Source organism: Clarias gariepinus, chromosome 12 (assembly GCF_024256425.1).
Source record: "Clarias gariepinus isolate MV-2021 ecotype Netherlands chromosome 12, CGAR_prim_01v2, whole genome shotgun sequence".
NCBI classification, from domain to species: domain Eukaryota; kingdom Metazoa; phylum Chordata; class Actinopteri; order Siluriformes; family Clariidae; genus Clarias; species Clarias gariepinus.
In genome coordinates this window covers 29,729,458-29,755,492 of record NC_071111.1, presented here as the reverse complement: position 1 = coordinate 29,755,492, position 26,035 = coordinate 29,729,458, and the positions used below count along the sequence as shown (strand labels likewise).

The window sequence follows — 26,035 nt, the reverse complement described above, 5'->3', positions numbered from 1 at the left end:
ATGACTTTAAAATCGGAGTAATGTGCTCTCGTTTTTTAGTACCAGTTAAAAGCCGTGCAGCAGCATTCTGTACGAGCTGTAATCGTGCAAGTGACGCCTGGCTAAGCCCATAATAAAGTGCATTGCAATAATCTAAGCAATTCGTAATAAAAGCATGAATTGAAATCTCAAAATTTTGCCGAGAAAGGAATGGTTTGGCTTTGGCCAGTTGTCTCAGTTGAAAAAAGCTTGTTTTAACAACTGCACTAATCTGAGCATCAAGTTTCAAGTTTAAATCCAATTTTATACCAAGATTTGTTACAATAGACTTACGATATTGTGTCAGAGCACCCAAGTCTACATCAGCCACAGAGGCATCACTAGGCCCGAGCAGTATGACCTCAGTCTTTGTATCATTAAAATGTAACAAATTTGCTGACAGCCAGGATTTAATTTCCTCAACACAGTCTAAAAGTTGTTGAACAGAATGAATTTGCTTTTGTTTAAGGGCATGTAAATTTGTGAATCGTCCGCATAAAAATGAAAAGAGACACCGTGTTTGCGAAGAATGGCCCCGAGAGGAAGGAGGTATAGGGAGAAGAGGAGTGGGGCCAAAATAGAGCCCTGCGCCACTCCACAAGTGAGGGGAGCAGCAGAGGACTCAGCAGACCCCACGCGGACACTAAAACTTCTTCCTGTCAGATATGATCTAAACCACTCTAACGCACTGCCCTGGATTCCCACACAATCTTTTAGTCAAGACAGAAGAATGTCGTGGTCCACTGTGTCAAAGGTCGCAGTTAGGTCGAGCAGAACCAAGATGACACGGTGGCCAGAGTCTGTGGCTAAAAGGATGTCGTTAAAAACTTTTAACAGAGCAGTTTCCGTACTATGGTTGGTTTTAAAACCTGACTGGAACACCTCGAAAATTTTATGTTCCTCTATGTTCTATGTTTATGTTCTTCCATTTAGCTGAGTAAACACAACTTTTTCTAAAATCTTTGACATAAAAGGAAGTTTTGAAATTGGCCTAAAATTTGAGAGGACAGAAATGTCAAGACCAGGCTTTTTAATCAATGGCTGTACCACGGCATGCTTAAAACCACCTGGGACAATACCATTTATCAAACTGCTGTTAATAATACTGAGTACATCTGGGGCTATGGTTGGAAAAACCTCTTTAAAGAGACGAGGTGGAAGAATATCATTAGAAGAACCAGAGGGCTTCATATGACCAGCAATTTCTTTTAACAGAGGCAGACCAACAGGCTCGAATTGGTCTAATACAGCAGAAGGTGTAGTTGGGGTTGATGGCTTAGGCCAGTGGTTCTCAAAGTGTGTGGCGCCCCCCTAGTGGGGAATACAGGCATGACAGGTGGGGAGCAATGAACGTGAGGGAATTAGTGAAAAATAATAGGAAAGTACCTATTCTAATTCATGCTTTTCTTTATTGACAATAAAGATCGGACATTTGAAACTAAACAATCACACGCAAAGAAATGGATCATTAATACAAGTAAATTAAAATAACATCAGAGAAAAAGTGTAACCATAGTGCAACAATAACTGTTTAACGTCGGCATGTTAATTGCAGAGGAACAATATATAAGGAAACATTCGGTATTATATATGTAATTTTATTTATTCCAATGTGTATGCTGATGTTTCTGTATTTTTGTTAAACATTTTATCAGGCAGTACTAGTCTGGCATTTTTAGTTTCCAGTGCGGCAACAAAGTTGCTTTTTGATCCTTCAGGCGCTGAACAGAAGGGAAGATCAATATCGTTCTACGCTTTTTGTTGCTGTGCGGCATTTTGCGATGATCCCTAAATCATTGGTTGCGCCGTAGAGAATAATGGTGTTTATGCTTTTAAACATGTATAATTTAAGGCGGATGGAGCTTAAAGACAATGTAGAGAGGAAATATATATATGTGGGTATCTTATTCGCGGGTTTATTCACGCAGCTATTGAATTCAGAGATGCGAATATCAAACTAACTTTACAGCGGACACAAACAGGTGTTATGCGCTAAAATGCCCCCCTGCCACGGATTGCTCCACCCCCACACACACGTAATCACTATCAAATATTATATTAGGACATACATTTAAAGGTTTATTTTTATCAAATATATTATTACTATTATAATTAACCCTAGGCACGTGACATTTGTCGAGACGATTAATACAAATCCCCAAAAATTATTATTTTATGGCACTTTTATTTTGCAGGGGTTTGTCAATGTACAAATAACAAACTATTTATGACAAATTACACTAAATAAATATTGTTAGTGGTGAAAAATTTTAGGAAACGATTTTTATTATAAAATAAGCAATATTAAAATATACATGTTGTATATGAAAAAAAATATATAATTTATATATTTTTCCCCTATAAAACATTTTTATATTGCTTATTTTATAATTAAATTCATTTGTTATAATTTGTAATTTGTAAACCATAAACCTATGAATTTATGTTCTAATATATTATTTGAAAGAGATTATGTAGGGTAGGCAATCCGTGGCGGGGGGGGGGGGGGGGGGGGGGGGTCATTTTAGAGCATAACACCGGGTCAGTAGTATACTGTATGTAGTGGGCATAATAACTTCAATGGATTTGTTACATGGACCACAAAAAAGCAGGCGATTCAGCATTATCAGCCTAATCAACCAAAAAGCCTATGATGAAGCCTATATGTTGCGCTTGGATTCATGGTGGGGATGGTGGGGCAGAGGAGAGACCTGTGTGTGTTTTGTGTCTTAAACCGCTGGCAGCAGACAGCACGAGACCCAATAAAATAGGAAGACACTTAGAGACAACATACCCCAGTCACGTTAATAAGCCACTCGACTTTTTTGAAAGAAAGCTCTAGATAAATGACGAAGTAAGTCTGTTATAACAATTGCACATGTATTTTATCTGTTTTGAACTTGGCGTTATTTGATTTTATTGGTTTAGAAATTAATATTTCAATAAATAGTACACTTGGCCGTTTTCGTTATCATTTTGTTGACAAGTGGGGCTTGAAATTCACCCACCGCCTTAAGTGGGGAATGGCAGAAAATGTTTGAGAACCACTGGCTTAGGCAAAGAATGGTGTATGAGGGTTCTAGTGTTCTCAACCTTATCTATAAAAAAGTGCAAAACAATTTCACATAATTCATCTGAAGCTTCCAAGCAAGCTGTTTGTGGAGCATTAATCACAGTGTTAATGGTTGTAAACAAAACACAGGGATTATTACAATTGGAAACAATAATATCAGAGAAATATTTAGTTCTTTCAATTTTTACAGTTTTTTGATAGGTTTGCCAACTGTCTTTTAAAATTTGAAAGGACACCTGTAACAAATCCTTTTTCCACTTTCTCTCCGCTTTTCTACATTCACGCCTGGCTGCGCGTGTAATATCGTTCAGCCAAGGATCAGGACTAGGTTTTAAATGTCTAGTTTTTACCGGAGCCACAGAATTAAGGATATACAGACATTTAGAATTAAAACAAGAAAAACGTGCCTCTACATCAGCAGTACAAGAATCAACAACGGAAATTTGACTAAATGAAGTGGAGAATTGAGACGCAGTGGAGGACGTAACAACACGGTGGCTCTGTGCAGGAGCGCGTGGCTTTTTGACCACAGGGCATGGAAGCAGAAGATCAAAGATCACAGGCATATGATCTGAAAATGATGCATCATACACCTCTAAGTTTGCAACAGAAATACCATGGGTCAAAACTAAGTCAAGGGTGTGGCCATGCTCATGTGTAGGACCAACAATGCGCTGTACAAAATTAAAAGAGTCAATAATATTTACAAAGTCTTTGACCAGTGGTTTATCCGGACAGCAAACATGGATATTAAAATCACCAAGAATTAAAACCCGGTCATAATTTGGCATAATTCCAGCCAAGAAATCAGTAAAGTCTCCCAAGAAGTCTGTTATATTTCGGTGGTCTGTAAAAAGTAGCGCAAAGCACTGGGAGAGATGGACCAAGCTCAAACATATTGACTTCAAAGCTGGAATAAAACGAGGTCGGAATGATTTGTTTACAGATGTATTTATTTTTGAAAGCAGTTGCTATGCCAGTTGTCCGAGGGGAATTTAAAAATGTGCAGTCGGATGGTAAAAGTTCGCAGAGAGCGCTCGACTCATCAGCAGACATCCAGGTCTCCGTGACGCAGATGAAATCCAACTCATTTGTTATAAAGAAATCCGTCAAAATGAAAGTCTTGTTGGCTAGCGATCTAGTGTTCACGAGGGCTACCCTGAAAACATCAGGCTCCGGTGCTTTTTCCGCCGGTGGAGCACGAGGAAGAGGCTGCAGGTTGTGGAGGTTCACCCCGCGCCGAACCAGGCGACAGGGAGACGACGATTCAGTGGCCCTTCATCCAAACATATCACTGGGACGAGGCTTGATTTAATCGGGTCCCGGGAGCGCCATGACACAAAACGGCGGTCTGACGATGGAGTCATCTCGATTTGATCCGCATGAGAGAACAACACGCCGGCCTTAAGCTTCACCAGCCTTCCACTGCATTTTCCACGGTGTCCACGCCGCCTACGCACAGGTGGAGCCGGCGTGAGGCACAGGTAAGCTGGTACATCAGAGAGTAATGGAGGGCAAATTTTCTGTCCAGCCTGATGGAACTCGGCACAGTTTTCAACAAATGATTGCAGATTTGGAAGCGTTTGTCGATCATAGACATACAGTGCGTCAACATTTAGAATAACAATAGATAAAAACAATCAAAGCTCGGAGGGACAGACAGCCAGCCATACACACCGGCGCCATCTTTTCACCTTGGTTCAAAATTCAAATTCAAATTTTATTTGTCACATACACAGTACGAAATGTAGTGAAATGCTTACACGACCGCCAGTGACCTTAAAAAGAGAATTAAAGCTTATAATAGTAATAAATATGAATAAAAGAAATACGATAGAAAATTTATATAAAAAAATAAAATAAATAAAATAAAATTTAACTAGGAAAAATAGAACTAAAAATAGAAACTGAAAATAGAAATGTACTGTACAAATAGAAATATAATGGTGTGCAAATATGCATAGAAAAAGTGACTTTGTGCCAAGGTTATTAAAGTGTCTTTGTGCAATGGTCCAGAATGTAAACGTAAACATGTAGTGTAGATGTGCGTGGAGTTGTCCATGGTGTGCATGGATGTATAAAGATTGATTGATTGATTGTGAAAATTGTAAAATAGTGCATAGTGGTGTGGTTGAGAGACCTTATCGCCTGCGGGAAGAAGCTCCTCCTCAGTCTCTCTGTGTTGGCCCTCAGGGAGCGGAATCGCTTTCCTGACCTCAACAGAGTGAACAGTCCATTGTTGGGATGGCTGAGGTCCTTCACGACCTTCCTGGCCTTGGTCCAGCACCGCTTGCTGTAGATCGAGTGCAGGTCAGGGAGCTCGGTGCGGATGATGCGCTCAGCTGATCGCACCACCCTCTGTAGAGCTTGTCTGTCCTGCATGGTGCTGTTCCCGAACCAGGTCGTGATGTTTCCCGTCAGGATGCTCTCTATGGTGCAGGAGTAGAAATTCCTGAGCACCTTGGAGGGCAGTCTAAAGTCTTTCAAGCGTCTGAGGTGGTACAGACGCTGCCAGGCCTTTTTTACCACGGTGTTGATGTGACAGGACCATGACGGTGGTGGAGTTGGTAGTGGCCACGCAGTCATAGGTGTACAGAGAGTACAGCAGGGGGCTCAGAACACAACCCTGGGGGGCTCCAGTACTGAGAGTGATGGAGGCTGAGACATGTCCACCCATCCTTACTGCCTGTGGTCTGCCAGTCAGAAAATTGGAGATCCACTGACACATGGATGAGCTGAGTCCCAGGTGCTCCAGCTTGGTGGTGAGTGTGGAGGGAATTATGGTATTAAATGCAGAGCTGTAGTCGATGAAGAGCATTTTCACATAATTCCCCCTCCGAGTGTCCAGGTGAGTGAGAGATGTATGGAGGAGATGTGAGATTGCATCGTCCGTGGAACGGTTTGGACGGTATGCAAACTGTAGTGGGTCCAGTGTGTCTGGTAGTGAAGAGATGATGAAGTCTCTGACCAGGCGTTCAAAGCACTTCATCACTACTGAAGTGAGGGCTACAGGGCGATAATCATTGAGGGAAGCAGGATGAGGTTTCTTTGGGACAGGAACAATAATGGACTCTTTAAAGCATGTGGGGATCACCGACTGAGATAAAGAGATGTTAAATATCTCAGTGAACACAGGTGCTAGCTGGTCTGCGCAGGCTCTGAGAATACGGCCTGAGATGCCATCTGGTCCTGCTGCTTTCCTGGTGTTCACTCTCTTGAAGGCTCACGGCTTCTGGTTGGGAAACGTTTTAATAGTCTTTTTTTCCACGGTATCATCCGCTAGTTTCCCGATGAATCCCACAACCGCTTCCGTAAACACGCTGACGTCACCTTTGGAGCTGTTTCTGAACATGTCCCAGTCTGCGTCATCGAGTGCGTCCTGTAACGCGGCCACCGATTGGTCCGTCCAGCGCGCGACCTCCCTCTGAACCGGAACTTCCTGTTTCAGCCTTTGTTTGTATTTTGGCATGAGGAAGATGGTGGCGTGGTCGGATTTACCAAACGGTGGACGAGATTGTGCCTTGTAGCCGTCCTTGACAGTTGTATAGCAGTGGTCCAGTGTCCTTTCGCCCTTGGTGGGGCAAGTGATATGCTGATAAAAGTTCGGCGCTGCGCGTTTGAGGTTGGCACCGTTAAAGTCCCCTGCCACAATAAGCGCAGCGTCCCGGTGTTGTGTTTGGTGCTGTGTGAGTGCCTCATGCAGCTCGCATAAGGCAGTGTCCGTGTCCGCTTGTGGTGGAATATAAACGACGCTGATTATGACCGATGTAAACTCCCGAGGCAGATAAAAAGGACGACACATGATGGACAGTAGTTCCAGATTTGGTGTGCAGGAGCGTGTGAGAGGAACAACGCTTGCGCTGTTGCACCAGCTGCTGTTCACCATTAAACACACGCCGCCTCCCCTTAACTTCCCCGAGTCCAGCGTTCTGTCCATGCGATGAACCGAGAAGAACTCTGCCGGCTGGATGGCGTGGTCCGGCACTGCTGGGTTCAGCCATGTCTCGGTGAAGCAGAGGAGATTGCAGTCCCGAATGTCTCTCTGGAACTTTATCCTGGCCCTGAGGTCATCGAGCTTGTTTTCCAGTGACTGGACGTTGGCAAGCAGGATGCTAGGCAGAGGTGTGCGGTGTGCACGGGCTCTCAGCCTGTTCCTGACGCCGGCTCGTTTCCCTCGGGGCCGCCGCTTTGCGTCGCGTCCTTTGTTTTCCCTCAGGATCTCATTCGGCCAGCTCGGATCCGGGGTTAAAAACGTCGAATTGTGAGTACAATGTATACCAATAGAAACAAGAGTGTCTCTATCATAACTAATGTACTCCATGGTGGTAATTTGACTGGTTTTAAAACGCTAAAAACTAACTTAAAGAACAAAAACAAAGAAAAGGTGGTCGGAGCAGTCGTGACGGCAGCCGACCTCACCGGCGCCATCTTGGTTCATTTAGTTATAACACATTAAACATGGCTTAAGTAGTTTAACGGATTAAAGACCTCGCTTATTTAGTTAAAACACATTCGACAGACTGAGAGATGTGAGAAGTGTGTTCATCATGCACAGGGAATTAGCCTGCACACAGTCCTATACTAAGTGTATAACAATCTCTGATCTCTGGATAAAATTCCCTGAACCTGAATTCCATAAAAATCTGAGGTATGATTTGGAACAGAAGGTAAAAAAATCACATGATCTCCACCTGATGGCCGTATGGATCATGAAGACAGTGCATTGCTTCTTGTTGTGGTAACACGCAGGCTGACTGCCAGCACAGAGTAAGTGTAGTAATGGCTTCAGTATAACAAACTTTCACAAGCATTTTACATTTGTTAAATATTAGATCTCTCACATCTAAAGCAGTTATTGTTAATGAAACTATCACAGATCAGGAGTTTGATATGCTGTACAGTATTATGTTTACTGAAACCTGGATTAAAGAGAACGAGTGCGTAGCTCTAAATGAAGCTAGTCCTCCTGGATACAGCTACATACACCAGCCTCGGCTAACTGGTAGAGGAGGAGGCGTCGCAGTTATTCACAATGATAATCTGACTATCGTACAAAAACACGGACACAAATTTTATGCATTTGAAGTTCTCTGTAGTAACATAACAAGTGTAGCCACAAATATTAAGTCAGCTCAGTCGATATCGCTAATCATCATTTACCAGCCTCCAGGGCCGTACTCTGAATTTCTTTGTGAATGTGCAGATTTCCTCTCATACCTAGTCGTTTCTGTAGACAAAAATCGTTAATTGCTGGAGACTTAAATATTCATTTAGAGAAAGTAGAAGTTCCCCTAAGAACAGCATTTATGGCCATACTGGACTTGCTAGGAGTAAATCAGTGTGTAGTAGGACCCACTCATAAAGCAGGTCACACTTTAGATTTAATATTGTCCTTCGGATTAAGTATAAGAAATTCCACAGTCTGAAGTTATTTCAGATCACTGTCTTGTCTTAATTAAAGTGTGTCATTGTCGTTATCGTTAGTTAAAATTTTCATTAAAATAAAATGGACCTATCTGACTCGTCCTGGTGTCGTGACTGGGGATGGTTCCACTTCTTCATGAAGACGGTCCTGTTCTCGGCTGAAGCAGACATCTGTTCTCTGTGGACTTGTGACTTTAGTCGCTCACTAGTTCAGGACTGGAGTTTCCTAAAGTCTACCTGAGCCTCCAATAACGAAGTGGACTCAATTCTAACTTAAACACATCTCCCATTTTACTGAACTTCTAGTCTCACACAATATGATGCAGATCAATCCCTGCTATCCATTTCACCCAGATAAGGATGGGATCCCTGTTGAGTCTGGTTCCTCTCAAGGTTTCTTCCTATTACTATCTCAGGGAGTTTTTCCTTGTCACTCTTACCTTCGTCCTCGGCTTGTTCATCAGGGACAATCTTATCATTTTGATTTATACACATTCACATCTCATACAAACTTAAAATAATTATTTTGATTGTGTAAAGCTGCTTTACGACAATGTCAATTGTTAAAAGCGCTGTACAAATTCGATTTAATTGAATTAAATCAAGTTCTTGTGGTCATGGCCAGCTGAGGCAAGGGGGCGAGCAAAGCTGAGATGAGCAGAAGGCACTTTAAAAGTGGAGGGCACAATCACAGCCAAGTTGCAGGCTGCTTTCTTCATGACAAAGTCTTTTCAGAGCAATATGATGCATGCATGTACATGTGTGTAGTGTGTGTGTGCACCCATCCGCACTAGACTCTTGATTACATTGTGTTTTCATCAAACCTAGTAACCAATAGATATATTCATTGCTGATGTTAATTTGACCACGTGGTTGGGTGGCTTGAGGTGATCTGTCTCGTCTTTTACTTCTTCCTTTCCTTGAGTCAGGTTTTGCCTGTCTGTGTTTCCCTTTCACAACTTGGTCAGAGCCGAGAAAGTCACGGAGAGGTTTTATTATACGGGAAAAGTTTATAATGTAACAACAGTAATAGTAAATGAATCCTGAAAACTTTCTCAGCTCTCTTATTGTGGTTTAAATCTTGTGCTTTAAAGCCTGTACAGGGGTGATGATGTCTGCAGGATCTATGGTATAGACATCCACTGTCACCAGCTTCCACAGGAATCTCACATCGTGTTTGAAGATTTCGCATTTCCTGGGTGTTAACGGTCCCTGAAATACTGCATCAGAATGTCTGTGTAATGTTCGAATATTAAACTAACTTCACCGCGGTAGGATTAACGCTATCGGGAGGGTTTTATGCCGACTGTAGTATGTGGATTCGTCCTGCACTTGGCAACCCTGCTGTCCAAACCGAAAGTGTTTCCTACTGTAAAGTCTCGGCTCCATTTTGTGCAGCGTTTGGAGAATGTAAACTTTATCGGCAGAAACGGTGATATTAACGTCACACAACAAGAATGTCGACTAAAGGTGAGATATTTCATCATTATTAACGACTTTATATAAGATTCACGCGGATATTGTGTAAATGAAACTCGTGAAAACTTTGTGGTCAAGAAGAAACAACGAACATTTCATCGTCGGGGATTATAGATACATTATTACAAACTAATACGTGTTTAGTTATTTTCTTTTTAAATAACAATATCAAATAGTAAACGAAATAAAATGAGAATGCGTTTTAATCCTTCTAAAAAACAGCGGTCCAAAAGTGTGAAAAGTGCGTGTGAAAAGTGTGCGCAGAAGGCAGCTCGAGGACTATTGTAATATTCTTATTTTCATGACATTTTCTAAAACCGGTAAATATTTGCATGTACACACTATCTGTAATTGTGCGCTGAGGAATATTATTATAATCTCACTTATTGTAATACACAGTGTATTTTAATAAAACAGACAAACAAACCTGAACACACCGAGAGCACGAGGAACTCACGGAGCACAGGCGCGCGCACAGCATGACGTAAACACGGGCTTTATTCTTTTAGAACAATAAATATACAGGTGCTTTAAACAAAAATCAATATCAACAAAAGTCAATATCATCGATCACCTGAAAAATGGTTTGGATTTAATAAAATATTTGATGTTATTAGTTGTTTCAGTCTCACAGATGCCTCAAGTGTCAAACAAAAGCAAATTAATTAGCCCAGCTGTTCCAATACTTTTGAAGGGGACTGTAGATTATATTGTTTTCTCTGGAGAGTCGTTCTAGTTTCCTTACCATGACATTTAAACATATTGTAATCACTTATTATTTCGAGACAAAAATAATGACTCTATATAAAATATTTAGTTTAAAGGAGAGTAATTCCATCTCAAATCAACCAATGAAAGAGAAATTTTCCACCATCACTTCTCAGATTTTGCTGATTTTTTTACCAATTGTTGGTATTGCCATGAAAATAAAAACCCAATTTTTTTTGTCCCAACTCCCACTCGTTAAAAAATGGCAGCCATCTTAATTTTTGGCCTCAAAGTGCTTTAAGACATGCCACGGCCCTTTTTGAAATCCTATTTTCTTTAATAACTCTCTTGCTATATGTCATATGGAGATGAAACTGGGTATATTTATGTAATTTTTTATGTAGATTCAGATTCTGCAATCAGAATTTGGCTATCTGCTGTGGTTATGGAGATATTTCTGAAAAAAACATTTTTTGGGGGTACCCCTTTTCGACCCCCCAGAACCCAAGGTCTGCATGTATATATGTTACTCAAAAAAATAGGGGTTACTTCACATCACCTTATCTTGAAAATAAATAAAAACCAGAGGTGTGTTATGCCCTGTTTTATAGAAATCATCAAAAATGAATTGTCCAGGTTTTGCAAATGTTTTACGATTTGATACACATTTTATATACAGAGAATGTACATGGATCTACACAATAGGTCTTATCTACCAGTAAATGTGTCATTTACATGTAAGATACATATATCACTGTCAAACAGTATCCTGTAACTGAACCATTCAGGTTCATACTGATCAGAAAGTTGAATTATCTCCAAACAACTCCATGAGTGACCTCGCAGTCAAGGAACTTGGTGATTGCATCATCTTTTTCTTGGTGCTAATTAAGTGCAGAAAAACAAAAGCAGGTGAGTGTGTTTCATTTATGTTAATTTATTAACTGAAGCTTTCCAATGTAGTTTGTTATCTTAATCACAATCTCATTACAAAGACTTGATGGCAAAGCTTGTCTGTTTTTTCGATTCTTGTGACTATATGTTGCACAGGTGTGAGCAGTGCCTCCCTAAATCAAAACTATCTAATTATCTTGATTAGGGCAGGGCAATATGGCCTGCCCTAAAAATATTTATCACAATATATATTTGAAAATTTGCGATAATGATATGATTGACACGAGACAAAGCAGCTGTTTGTTTGTGCATTAAAGCTATATAAAATTTTAACAGTGCAAATGCAAATTCCACACCACTGAAGTTGCACCATTTTTACAAACCAGTTCTGGTTCATCTGTTTCATTCAACGATCGGCTTTCGCCCTTCTTATTCTCCGCCGCCATGCTTTTTCCGCCATAAGCGTTTGGAAACAAAGGCACTGCGCATGCGCGTTTTACCCATATTCTATCGCGATATTTCATTTTCTTATCATTGCCTAACATTGTACCGGTATTACCGTAAAAGGTATTATATGTCCCAGCCCTAATCTTGATGGTATATTTGAAAATGCTGATTTGGACCCAGATGACACTGTTCAGAAAAATGTGACTCCTGCACAGCTCATCACTATACAGCCAAGGCCCAAGCTGCTTATTTGAAAGAACTGAAAGAGAAACTTCTCATTGGAGAGGAGGCTGTTATCCTCATGGATTTTGCCGAATGCTATTTTTTATTTGTCAGGATGCTGTTCAAGGCTTTCATTGGGATACATCCCAGGTGATTCTGCATCCCTTCGTGGTTTACTATAGGGATGGTAGTGAAAACGATGGTTCACTACGTTGCAAAAGTTTTTGTGTTGTCAGTAGGGCTGCAACTAACGATTATTTTGATAATCGATTAGTTGGGCGATTATATTTTCGATTAATCGATTAATCGGATAAAGCCTAACCGCTTCTTTCATTTGATATTTCGCTTATAACTATTAAAAAAACATAAATCAGGGTATTATTTATGTGAAACTTAAAAAAATGCAAAAGCCACATATAGAGTTAATAATGTTTAATTTGGACATTTTAAACCTTAAATGAAATGTAGTATATAATATATACAGTATATATATATATATATATATATATATATATATATATATAAATACACTGATATATTCAGTTGATAAGATATAAACAGCTAAAATAATGTAATTTTGTATAATAAAATGATGTATGCATAAGTAAAACCACAGTAAATTACAAGTTAACTTTGTAGTGGACTATAAAAAAACTGTAGAAATGCAAAAATCTAATAGTCACAAATATACTGTTATTTGCATTCGCTGAAAATCACAACAATCACTAAATGTAATATTCTACTGTTATTCACACCGTGTAAATTAAGCTAATCTAAAACAGCGCTATTTAACTAATCACTATTGCTCATGAGGTGATTGCGCAATGTGATGCTAGCGAGTAGCACGTGAACAGATCTAGCGCGACTGTCCCGAAGTTAGCAAACAGTTTAAACAAAAGCACTTAAACTATACAACTTTTACACGATGACGAGATACAGTTTATACTGACCCTGCTGACGTTTCGCCATCCGTAACACCAACACGTTTTCTCTTTAAGTGTTCGTGCATGACATGCCATGAAAGCTCGGTCTTGCATAGCGTGCAGGTTACCGTCTTCTTAGTGGCGTTTAATGTAAATCACCCCCATACCTTGGAGGACTCGGGGCGCGCGCTTTTTCCTGCCGGCGCTTCTGTAACCTCCATTGCACGAGCGGCTGTGTGTATTTGTGCATCCTGGGGTCGCGCTTCTCAGTAACGTGCGCAGCCCAACTAATCGATAACGGCATTTGTTGACAACGAATTTCATTATCGATAATTATCGATTTTATCGATTAGTTGTTGCAGCCCTAGTTGTCAGTAATGAAAGAGAACACAATGCTATTGTTGTTCACAAGTTTATTAAGGTTCTCATGAATCCACTGAAAGTTCTTCTACCAAATTTAAATCATGTGCATTACTTTTCAGATGGTGCAGCCAGTCAGTACAAGAATTTTACAAATTTGTGGAGGCATTTCCTATCAAAATGACTTTGGTTGCTACAAAGTGCATGCCTTTCCTAGTTGATATTATTTGTGTCACTGCAACTTGACAGGTCTCGTACATGTACCCTTTTGGTCTTATTCCATGAACTCATTTTTGTTGCCTTTGTTCTTTCAGAATCAGATACCCAGGGTGATGAAAAAAAAAAATCAGTTAGTCCTCAGTGTAGAGAGATGAATAACGTCATTATCAGTTTTTGACTAGATATGCATTACAGAAGAATTTGAGGTAACTTTTACTTTGAAAGGAGCAGATTTTATAAGTATGCATTAAGTATTCTACAGATATTGCAGTACATTTCTGTGTGTCAAATCATAAAATGTTGCAAAACCTGGACAATTCATTTTTGATGATTTCTATAAAACAGGGCATAACACACCTCTGGTTTTTATTTATTTTCAAGATAAGGTGATGTGAAGTAACCCCTATTTTTTGAGTAACATATATACATGCAGACCTTGGGTTCTGGGGGGTCGAAAAGGGGTACCCCCAAAAAATGTTTTTTTCAGAAATATCTCCATAACCACAGCAGATAGCCAAATTCTGATTGCAGAATCTGAATCTACATTAAAAAAATACATAAATATACCCAGTTTTATGTCCATATGACATATAGCAAGAGAGTTATCAAGGAAAAGAGGATTTCAAAAAGGGGCGTGGCACGTTTTGAAGCGCTTTGAGGCCAAAAATCAAGATGGCTGCCATTTTTTAACGAGTGGGAGTTGGGACAAAAAAATTGGGGGTTTTTATTGTCATGGCAATACCAACAATTGGTAAAAAATCAGCAAAATCTGTGATTATGTGGTGGAACCCACTGGTTGATTTGAGATGGAATCACCCAGTAATTTATCATGTGAGATGTCAGTGATGAACAGTTAAAAGTGAAATTGACCATCATAGTCCATCATCTCCACTTAAGAAGAGGAACTCATGAATACTTTTATATGACTGAGGAATGAGAGACTTTTCTAAATGTTACATGTTGAATATATTTTGATTTTCAATACATTATTCATTAAAAACACACCGGTTTAAATCAAAGAAGACCCGTTTATGGCAAATCTGTAATAATTTGTGTGTTTAGTGTAACTGCACATTTGTTTTTGTGTTTTCTAGGAGTATAATTCATCACAGCAGAGGAGATCAGACTCTTCAGGACTCGGCTGTGTGTTTGTGCTATCTTTACTAATTTTCAAAGATGGATAATCCTGACCGGGACAAAGATATTTCCAGGCTCTTAGAAGAACGGTAATGTATCATGTAGTGTTGGATGAGTTTTACAATTAATCCGATTAATTGAATTTAATATTGTAGTGCAAGTTTTCAAATTAAGGTTCAATATGTTATAAACACACACACACACACACACACACACATGCACACTACCCGGCCAAAAAGTCACCACCTAGATTTAACCAGGTAAAAAGTTAGGAGGCTTCCATTGAATAATTCCTGCAGTGATTACTATGGTTCAACTGCAACACGTTATTTATCGCTAAATGATGCAGTGAGTAACGTCACTAAGGAGGTTATTAAAACTATTATTAAAATGATTAGGTATAGTGGAGAATGACTGTCTTCAAGGAAGAAATGCGATGGAAAAATATTTAAATGACGCCATGATTAATCGATGCTATCAACTAAAATCAATAATCAAAATAGTCTAAAAAAATGTAATTAATAAAGGATTAATTAATCGTTCATGGCGTTTATACGCTTGATTTTTGTGTGAACGCTCTGACGTGTAGTTGTACAGCTCACTGGAGTGAAGCGAGTCATAGCGTGATGGCAAACACCTTCAGAAGCTGGTGGGGAGGCTGCTAGCCGGGGGGTGGTGGTGGCTGCTGTGTGGGACGACTTTCTCACACAGTCAGTCACACACTGAGAATGACCATTGGCTTAGTTATGATCATGTGATGCTCAGTGTCAAAACAAGAAGCGCATACGTACTACACAATAGTGATAATTGGTATAATTGGTTAATCAAGACTCGCTTGTTAAACAAGGCAAAATTTAATAAATTTTTTTGCTTGTCTTTAATTATAAATAATTGTAAATATTGGTATCTGGTGCACTGCATTTTTTTTGTACAATACACGTAAATTACTTCAGGCAAAGAGCAGCCTAAACCTTGAGCAGTAATATAAAATTAAATAGTAAACCTTGAGTTTTTTTGCTCCGCCCTGTCTGAGGCGCCGAACTCTGCTAGCATCAGTGCACGAGACCGACTGTGTTCACTCCACCCCGCGCTTAATTAAAGTTTTTTTTTTTTTAAATAATCAAATGTCTCTGTGTCGTGCGACACAACAAATCTAAAATGAAATTCGTTGCCAACGCTTTTAGTAATAGATTTTTATCGATTCGTTGTTGCAGCCCTACTCTCATGCCCAGCAGTATTATATTCTAATAGACTACAATGGGACACAGCTCACAAACACAGAATACTTATTTTGCTGTCATTTTAAACCATCAATGTTTGGTGTCTAATCTTAATTATTTTCCAGTAGTTTTTTTATATGATAAGAAGTCGTGTAGTCGTGTAAGCTGCGGGGGGCACAAACACAGATAGAGACGGAGGTTTGTTTCAGTGCACTTGTTTGGGTTGGCCGTTAGCCCGACGTTTCTAAGTGTTCAGAGCACCAGTTGGAGGTGTAATCCGTGGTCGTCCCAACTGCTCTAGTGTGTTATGACATCATCAAGATATGTGGCGGCATACTGACGGTGTTTATGAAGAACAATATCCATTAATCTCTGGAAGGTGGCGGGGCTCCGTGTAGCCCAAATGGGAAGAACCCTATACTGCCAGTGGCCATGCTCTGTGCTGAATGTGTTTTTTTTTTTTTGCCTCCGGCGTCAGTGCCCATTTGTGAGGTCCAGCAAAGATACAAGCGGGCTTTGCCTAGTCGCTCAAAGAGTTCATCCACTCGTATCAAATACTTGGTATTTAGAGCTTTTGTTATCAAAAAAATATTTGGTTCTGAATATTTGGACCGCACCACAGTGCCATATCAGGAGGACACACTAGATGCCTCACTATTACATTTCAGAGGAGTGATAAACATTAAATAGACGTACAGGATCTGTTATATCTCTCATGCTCTCCTAGTAGTCTATGATGTGACACAGCGATGAGTCCTGCAGAAGTTCTGCATCAGATGAACTCTTTCAGACACGCCTCATGAGTTTTTCATTATTATAGCACTGACCTGTACAGTTGTCAACACTCATGTAGTGTTACAGCATCAATAGCAGCAGTAATGTTAGGTGAGGTACTTTTATAATACTGTAACAGTATTTAGTGATGATACAATGGTTTCACTTAAATAACTAGTGTAATTATTTAACAGTAAATAAAAAAAGCAGAAGAAATTAACAGGGATGAGAATCACCAGTGATACATCAGATACAATATTATCACGTCCCTATTCGAAATTGATTTTGTCACAATTTTAAGACCTTTAAATTAGGGGAAAATGTGTTATGTATTTACTCTTGTAAATATAATACGTTAGCTATTAATAATACAAATCAGTACAAATCTGATGTGAGACAGGAAAATGCAAGCAGGGTTTGTTATACAGACAGCTACTTCAGGGTTCACAGTCACTGTATGTGTGGAGTATCGTCCTGGCTGAAGTTCGGGATTTTAGTTGTGGATTTGTCTCTTTTCAGAACACATTAACTGTTTATTCAACCTGATGGTTTATTTATTTATTTTATTTTAACATGTGTACAATTTTAATAATTTCCATAATAATATTTTTTATTGGTCTCAATGTATTTATTACTCAAAAACAGAATCCAAACATTTCTGTATTTTATTTATTAACTGTTCAGTGTAAAATATAAAGTCAGTTCATATGAAAGAAATTATTTAATGAAATGTTTTACAATGAAGAATTAAAACAGTCACCCCTTTAGCATGGAAATGTTAGATTCTCTTCAGTGTAAGTAAAATAAAGTCCTCATTAAATTAAGTTGTTGGTTAAAGTCTGTACAGAGTGTATATAAATCTCTGTGAAACTCTGGGTTTAAACCCTGGTTGCAGTACGGTAATGTGTAGGCTTGAGATCTGTTGTTTTCTGTTATGAATAAGTGAACCTTTTACTGATCATTTGGACGGTGTTGACAAAGTTCCCTTTAAACTTTAAACTCCTTTCAAAGGCTCACCCATGTCTGATGCATTTTAAGTGTGAACCTAAAATCCATTTTCCTGATGAACTCCTTCCCTTTCTCTATGACATCATGGACACCTGGTTGGTGATGTGTTTATCAGAGACGTGACTGTGGGAAGTGTCTCTCTCACATTAAACTTTAGTGACTGTAGGATTACACTGGCATGATCAGTTGTGTTTAGAATTGTGTTTTAAATAATTATACCAAATGCCTTAAAGTGTAGCCCATTCTTTTTAGCATTATTTTTCTCAATTAAACACCAAGAGCAGAGTTTGAACATTTAAACTACAGTAACTTAAAATTCAAGAGTTTAATAATTAACTTAAAATTTAATTAAACAAAAAAGTTTTTTTTTCTGACGTGCACAAATCTGTTTTGTCATCCATAATAACTGTTGTTTCTATACAAACTTAACAAATAATTCAGTCTTACCACACTTGATGCCAATGTGTGAATAGTTTAGAGCGCCCCCTGTAGAATCGTAAAGAAGCTAATGAAACACATTTCAGATTATGTAATTCGTATGAAACTGAATTATTGGAGCATGATCATGATGACATGATCACCTTCATCATTACAGCCAAATCCAAAGAAATTACAAGTTTATCAAATGAATTATTAAAAAGGTCAGAGTCAGTCTCCTTGCTGTTTTTCCCGACGCATTTATGATCATTAGTCTACTTCTGCCGGTGCGCTCTGGAAAACCTTAAGTGCGGTTGGGCGCTAATTAGACTACGTAGGAAATTAAAGAGGAGGATCACGATGTCAGCTCAACATCTCGAGCACAAACATTTTAATTATTAATTTAATCAACAAATATTGAAAGTGAGCAACAATAGCCCACGTTTAGAAAGGCATTTTTATATAGACTATTAAAAATAATCCTGCATCTATTTTTAACTTTTTATACAAATCTATGAAGTTACAAAAAGGATAAAAAGAAAAAAACCTTATTTAGAATTTTTACCAACAATAAAAATGCTATCAGTCACAACTTATCATGAAAATGTTACTCTGTTCATTATAAGTAAAATAAAGTCGCGGCTAAATTAAGAATTCAGTTTAAATGAGTAAAGAGTGAATATAAATCTCTAAGGGACTGTCTGTAATGTTGTACAGTAAATTCTATGGAAACAGACCAGAATCCCCATCACCCAGCGGTGTCTCCATTAAGAGTGTGAGGTCTATGGAGCCTCCTGAGAATTTTAGTGGTGGAGTTTCATCACCTCTACACAGGTAACGTCTCCTCACTGTTAATGCCACTGTTAAAGTCACAGTTACAGGGCAATTCTGGGATAAAGCTAGAACTTTACTCCGTACTGTCTGTTTTAACAGAATTCATAATTATTTGTCATTTTGCTGTTTTCACTCAAACACTATGAAACCCTGGATGCAGTAATACAGAGACTTGAATTCTGTTATTTTCTGTTATCAAAAATTTCAAATATTTGGTAAATATTTGGTCTAAAACACCACCATATCAGGTGCCATATCAGGAAGACACAGTAGATGGCGCTGTATTCTGCCCTATTTATCTCCCTCATGCTCTCCTTGTGCTCTTATACCCAGCGATATTAAACTCTATTCTAATAGACTACGGTGTGACTCAGCTCACGAACATAAAACACTCAATTTCTGTTTCATTTTAAACCAGTTTCTCCAAGACACATTTAGTAGTAATTAGGTCGATTATTCTCTAGTGTTTTTGATTTGATTGGTAAGATGCAAATGACTATTAAAATTCATCCCAGAAAGTGAATTATTCCTCTGTCTCTCTGATGATCGTCTCCTGGAAACAACTGAAAAAGTTCACTTTAAACTATAAAATCCTTTCAAAGTCTCCATTTGTGATTCTCTGTAAGGGTGAAGCTAATTTCCATTTCCTGGTGAACTTCCCTTTCTCTAAGACCGTGTTGTTACAGCATCAGTAGCAGCAGTATTGAGAGGTGTGTAAAGTGTTTTAATATCAGAGATAAGACCAAACTGACTGTTACAGTTCTCACAGAAACTCAATCATTTCTCTTCCTCTTTGATGACCTAAGATCCATTTTCCTGGTAAACTCCTTCCGTTTGTCTATGACATCATGGTCACCTGGTTGTTGATGTGTTGACAGTTTGCTCTATCAGAGACGTGTCTACATGGAGTGTGTCTCTCACATGAAGCTTTAGTGACTGTAGGATTACACTGGAACAGTCAGTTGGTGACTAATTAGTTAGAAGTGTTTAAAATGACTGAAGTCACTACAGAATAGAAAGTCTCTACTGCTTTAAGAAGAGTTGACATTTCAGTAAGTTTCTGCATCAGATGAACTCTTTCATGTCTCATGTTTATGTTCCATTATTATAGCATCGTCCTGTACCGTCTTCAACTCTCATGTTGTGTTCCACTATTATTAGCAGCAGTATTGATGGGTGTGATCTTTTAATAACTTCTCTATGTGTGATGGACAAGTATCACATCCAGGCTGTAGGTGGAGGTTTTATGTCTTTGGATGTTTCTAACAGTAATCATTTAAAATAGTTTATTTGTATATTTTCAGAATACATCACCTGTTCATTCACAGTCAAGGGTTCGAATCCCAATTTAGTGTAATCAGCATTCTCTGATTTCCTTTTGTGTGTGTGTGTGTGTGTGTGTGTGTGTGTGTGTGTGTGTGTGTGTTGGATTAGCACTCTGTCCAGGGTGTACCCCTCCTAGTACCCAGAGTGTCCTGGGACAGGCTCCAGTCCACATGTGAACTCGTACAGGACATGTGCTATAGAGAACGAGTGGATAAATTTAATTTTTATATTTTTAAATAAGGACTATAGTACAATACTCTGGACTGCAGTTCAGTATAAACGATATAAATGGACTTGGTTCCAATCCAGCAGAAGATGGTTGTGTTTACAGGCAGTTTGAAGGAACAATTCTTATTCGAGTTGCTCCATCTTTGTGGCACAAATGAGTCTCTGCTGAGTAACTAACTGTCAGTACAGAACAGTTTGCTTTAATGGACATTTAGCTTTTTTGTTAATATCACAAAGGATTTTATAGCCTGGGCTTTGCAGCGCCTCATCTTTTAATATAACATTCTCTCTAATATTTTAATCGTAATAAGAAAGCACAGAAGATGTAAGCCTCAAGAAACTGGTGTGTCTTCATTTACTTTTCTCTGCTCTAAACACTCAGGGGTTCTGTGTGTGTGTGTGTGTGTGTGTGTGTGAGAGTGTGTGTGTGTGTGTGTGTGTGTGTGTGTGTGTGTGTGTGTGTCTAATATGGTGGAAATTAAATCAACAACTCTAGAGATTCCAACTAGTATCACAACAAGAGTAGAGGTGTACTTTAAACAGCGCTGGTCGTCTCGGTTACACACACTGCAGAGGCGTCTGTAAGAGAGAGGTAACTCCCCTCATCTCACAGTGTCTTATATATTCTAACAGAGCAGGTCATAGTGACGTCTCATAAAACACATCATGTTTAATAAAACAACACGGCTGTTCCCTGGGGTGTTAATAAACAGGCGCGTTACATCTCCTGACTCTGAGTTTCTGTTAACGTAGATAGACCAAGACCTTTCCTCTCTGTACATCTTGTTCTTTCTTACATTTCCACATATTCCAAGTCTGCATCTCTAACTGACCCATGATTATGTAGACTTTTAGTCAGACACACAGAGTTGATTTAAAATATTCTATCACACTAGAGTCACTGCAGTCTAGACCAGCTCTTAGCTCCATTTATCCACTGACAGAACGGCAAGCCATAAGCATCTTGTAGAGTTACAGCTTTTAAGTCTGGCTCAGTGTTTTATTGATAATCAGTTATAATATACGGAGAACATTTTAGTCAGTGTCAGTCTGATTCCAAAAAAAAAAAAAACTTGGTAGACACATTACTCAGATTGTAGTGGAGTAGTTCATTTGTAATGTGAACGTCATCTTATTAACCAGGTTACACATCTAAAGTGGTCTCTACACTGCTGAAACATTTAGGATGCAGATGAACTTTAAAGCAGAGGACTATAAAAGAGAAAGTGGAGTTACTGTGTCTTCTACCAAAGAGGATGCACAAGATAAACAGTGTGTTGAGTCACATCCCACATAAATGTAAAGCAAAAAAGAGCCCAATGTGTTCTCTGAATGTTTGTGTATTTATTGTCGCACAATTGGGGCTAAAATTGTTGACTATAATGTCTTAGTGATGTCACTTGTCTTTAATTGTTCTCCACATTGTCCACAGTGTTTTACAGCAGGAAATGAACAGATTTCAAAAGTTCATCACAGACACAGGGCTAGATCAAAACCAACAACATGACTGTGACTTGTTATTAACTACAGAGTGATTATTAACTGTCTCACTGCATCTTTCTGCTTCATCGTCCCACAGGAATGATCCAGCTATTAAAGAATTCCAGAAAAATTTCAAATTAAATCTGATGAAAAAGTTTCAGCATTTGAATGGAGTGATAATGAACCTGGGAACCCAAACACTCCTGAATGAGATCTACACAGAGCTCTACATCACAGAGGGAGACAGTGGAGACGTCAATAAAGAACATGAGGTGAGACAGATCGAGGCAGCATCCAGGAGAACAACAACAGAGGAAACACCAATCCAATGCAATGACATCTTTAAGCCCTTATCTGAACAAGACAAACCCATCAGAACTGTGCTGACAAAGGGAGTCGCTGGCATCGGAAAAACTGTCTCTGTGCAGAAGTTCATTCTGGACTGGGCTGAAGGGAAAACAAATCAGGACGTCCACCTCATATTTCCACTTCCGTTTAGAGAACTGAATTTGATGAAGGACCAGAAACTGAGTTTGATAGAGCTTCTTCGTGTCTTTTTTAAAGAAACAAAAGAAACCAAAATGTACAGTTTGGTAAATGTTCTATTTATTTTTGATGGATTGGACGAGTGTCGTTTTCCTCTAGATTTCCAGAACACAGTGAGTGTGTGTGATGTAACTGAATCAGTATCAGTGCCTGTGCTGCTGATAAACCTGATCAAAGGGAATCTGCTTCCCTCTGCTCTCATCTGGATCACCTCCCGACCTGCAGCAGCTGATCAAATCCCCTCTGAGTGTGTCCATCGAGTCACAGAGGTACGAGGGTTCAATGACCCACAGAAGAAGGAGTACTTCAGGAAGAGGATCAGTGATCAGAGCCTGGCCAATAACATCATCACACACCTGAAGTCATTAAGAAGCCTCTACATCATGTGTCACATCCCAGTCTTCTGCTGGATTTCAGCCGCTGTTCTAGAGAGAATGTTGTGTGAAGCAGAGAGTGGAGAGATCCCCAAGACTCTGACTCAAATGTACACACACTTCCTCATCATTCAGATAAACATCACAAGAAAAAAGTACTCAAAGAAGCAGATGAGGAGTGATGAGGAGATGCTTCTTAAACTGGGACAACTGGCTTTTGAGCAGCTGAAGAAAGGGAACCTGATCTTCTATGAGGAAGACCTGAGAGAGTGTGGCATTGATGTGAGAGAAGCAGCAGTGTACTCAGGTGTGTGTACGCAGATCTTCAGAGAGGAGTTTGGGCTTCACCAGAGTAAAGTGTACTGCTTTGTTCATCTGAGTATTCAGGAGCACCTCGCAGCTCTGTATGTGCACCTGATGTTTATGATGGAAAAGAAAAATGTTCTTGATCAGGACGATGAAAATCATCACTTACTTAGTCATTTTCCAATGTCGCTGGGACCTAGGGCCCATCACAGAAGGCTTTGGGCACGAGGCAGGGTACACCCTGGACACGGTGCCAATTTATCGCAGGGCACACACACATACACATTCATTGATGAAATTGATGATATGGAAAATGTTTCTGATCAGTGGCAGGACGATGAAAGTGATGATATGGAAATCTTAGATGTACATGTTCGTGCTATACATCAGGCTTTAAAAAGTCAGACTGGACATCTGGATCTTTTCCTTCGCTTTCTTTCGGGTCTCTCACTGGAGTCCAATCAGGATCTCTTACAGACCTTAGTAACACAGACAGGAAGAAGCTCCCAGAGCACAGAGGAAACAGTTCAGTACATTAAGATGATGATGATTAGTGATGATTTTCCTACAGAGAAATCTGTAAATCTGATTCACTGCCTGATTGAACTGGGTGATGATTCTCTAGTGGAGGAAATCCAACGATACCTGAAATCTGGAAAACGAAGTGGACTCTCTTCTTCACAGTGGTCTGCTCTGGTGTTTGTGTTACTGACATCAGCACAGGAGCTGGAAGAGTTTGACCTGAATAAATATATCAGTGAAGATAAGATAACAGGGGCTGTTCTTCTGAAGGTGATGCCTGTGATTGCAGCATCCAGAAAATCAATGTAAGTAAATCTGATTATAACTCTTCTACTGTTAGTGTTGGATAGATAGATAGATATATGAATAGATAGATACAGTAGATAAATAGATATTCGATCATAAAGGAAATTCGAAACATCCAGTAGTGATGAGGACAGTAACCACATGACAGGTTTGTAGATATGATTCCACACTATATATCTATTTTTCCCCCAGCGCTGTGGAATCTGTGAATCCTTCTGTCTCTTTGCGGTTCTCATCTTTGGGACAGTTTCACAGGACAGCGATTTTTCATCATTGTGCTCCTGGAAGGAATACAATACTTACTCACTTACTCTCTCTCTCTCTCACACACACACACACACACACACACACAGTATACATAACTCTAGACTGCAGGGTCTGTTTTACATGATACACATTTGGGTTTGGTATATTGAGTGTTTGTGCTATTCGTGTTTTTTTTGTTTTGTTATCACCAGCAGACGAGCTTGTAGTTAAGCATAGTGTTTTGTAATGTCCGTGAACTAATTAATTAATACAAGCATCACAAACATTCTTGGGACCCATGATGCTGTCTTCACTAAATCTTGCGTGTTTACTTGGAGCTTTGGGGTTTTGGAGCCCTAAAGAGGTTCTGACGTGTCCTGACACTTGTGTATTTTCAGTTACTCATAAACATATTCATGGATAAAGTCTAATTACACTGTTTTCAGCACAGACTGGGCTACAGTAATACAGCATGTATGTACGAGTTTGTATTTTGGAGATATACAGTGGAACCTCAGATTGTGAGTAACGCGGTTTGCGAGTGTTCCGCAAGACTAACAAAAATTTGTAATAATTTTTTAAAGATAAGAGAGAGAAAGTCGTCCCACACAGTAGCTCCCTTAAATAAGAGAGGAGGGGGAAGTCATACCTCGTCTCCCCTTTATTTTATCTACACACACACACACACACACACACACACATAGCGCACCATTCACTTTTGTGAACTGGATCTTGTAGCCTTGAGTTTTTGTTATAAAATAATAAAAATGTCCAGGATTGAGTGGAGAGGGACACAGATGATCTTATACACAGAGACACGTTTATGACATGAATATGGTCGTGAAAAAACTCACATTCAGGATCAAACAGTGCAGACAGGAACCAGTGCACGATGGAAAAAGGGTGTTATGTTTGTAAAAGCCGACTCTTACACCCTACACACAGTCATACATCTCTGTGTTACACTCGAAAAGCAGCTCCAGTTTAACTGAAGACACAAGTGAACATCACACACCTGCATTTCCACACACACACACACACACACACACACACACACACACACACACACACACACACACACACATCCACTTTAAACATCAGCTGGAGCAAAAAACAATCTTTAAAACACACACATTCTCTGTCTGAGTCAGTGTTGTTCTGAGGAAAAGCTAAACTCCTCCCACTTTCCAGAACATTCTGTAGAGCGCAACATCTTCCAAACGCTCAGAAAACTCAATCTGTGTCTGTGTGTGTGTGAGTGTGTGTGCGTGTCTGTGCGTGTGTGTGTGTGTTAGGGGCGTGGTCATTATCACATAAAGATTGTACCTCTCCTTGGATTCATACGGATTAAATAAACTGAATATTTATTTCTGACTGAAGTTTAATTTAAAATTAGACACTTTTAAGTGAATCTTTCTATAGATATATTTCTTGTGTGTGTGTGTGTGTGTGTGTGTGTGTGTGTGTATTGGTGGAGACTGAGACGACTGAAAGCGAACCCTGTTTATTTTATTTTTACAAAAGCACAAGGTTTAGTGGATA

The 26,035-nt window shown here is 39.3% G+C and overlaps 1 protein-coding gene across 1 annotated transcript in view; it reads left to right on the top strand.

The window, feature by feature from the left end:
• The first annotated feature begins 9,869 nt into the window (after positions 1-9,869).
• The window catches only part of LOC128534132 (protein NLRC3-like), a 61,416-nt gene continuing 45,250 nt past the window's right edge, over positions 9,870-26,035 (top strand). Inside the window, exons 1-4 of the mRNA XM_053508430.1 lie at positions 9,870-9,985; positions 14,862-14,993; positions 19,041-19,157; positions 22,291-24,246. Of these exons, the coding sequence (XP_053364405.1) occupies positions 14,944-14,993; positions 19,041-19,157; positions 22,291-24,246 (2,123 nt within the window). The 5' untranslated portion in view covers positions 9,870-9,985; positions 14,862-14,943. The remainder of the gene's footprint in view (positions 9,986-14,861; positions 14,994-19,040; positions 19,158-22,290; positions 24,247-26,035) is intronic.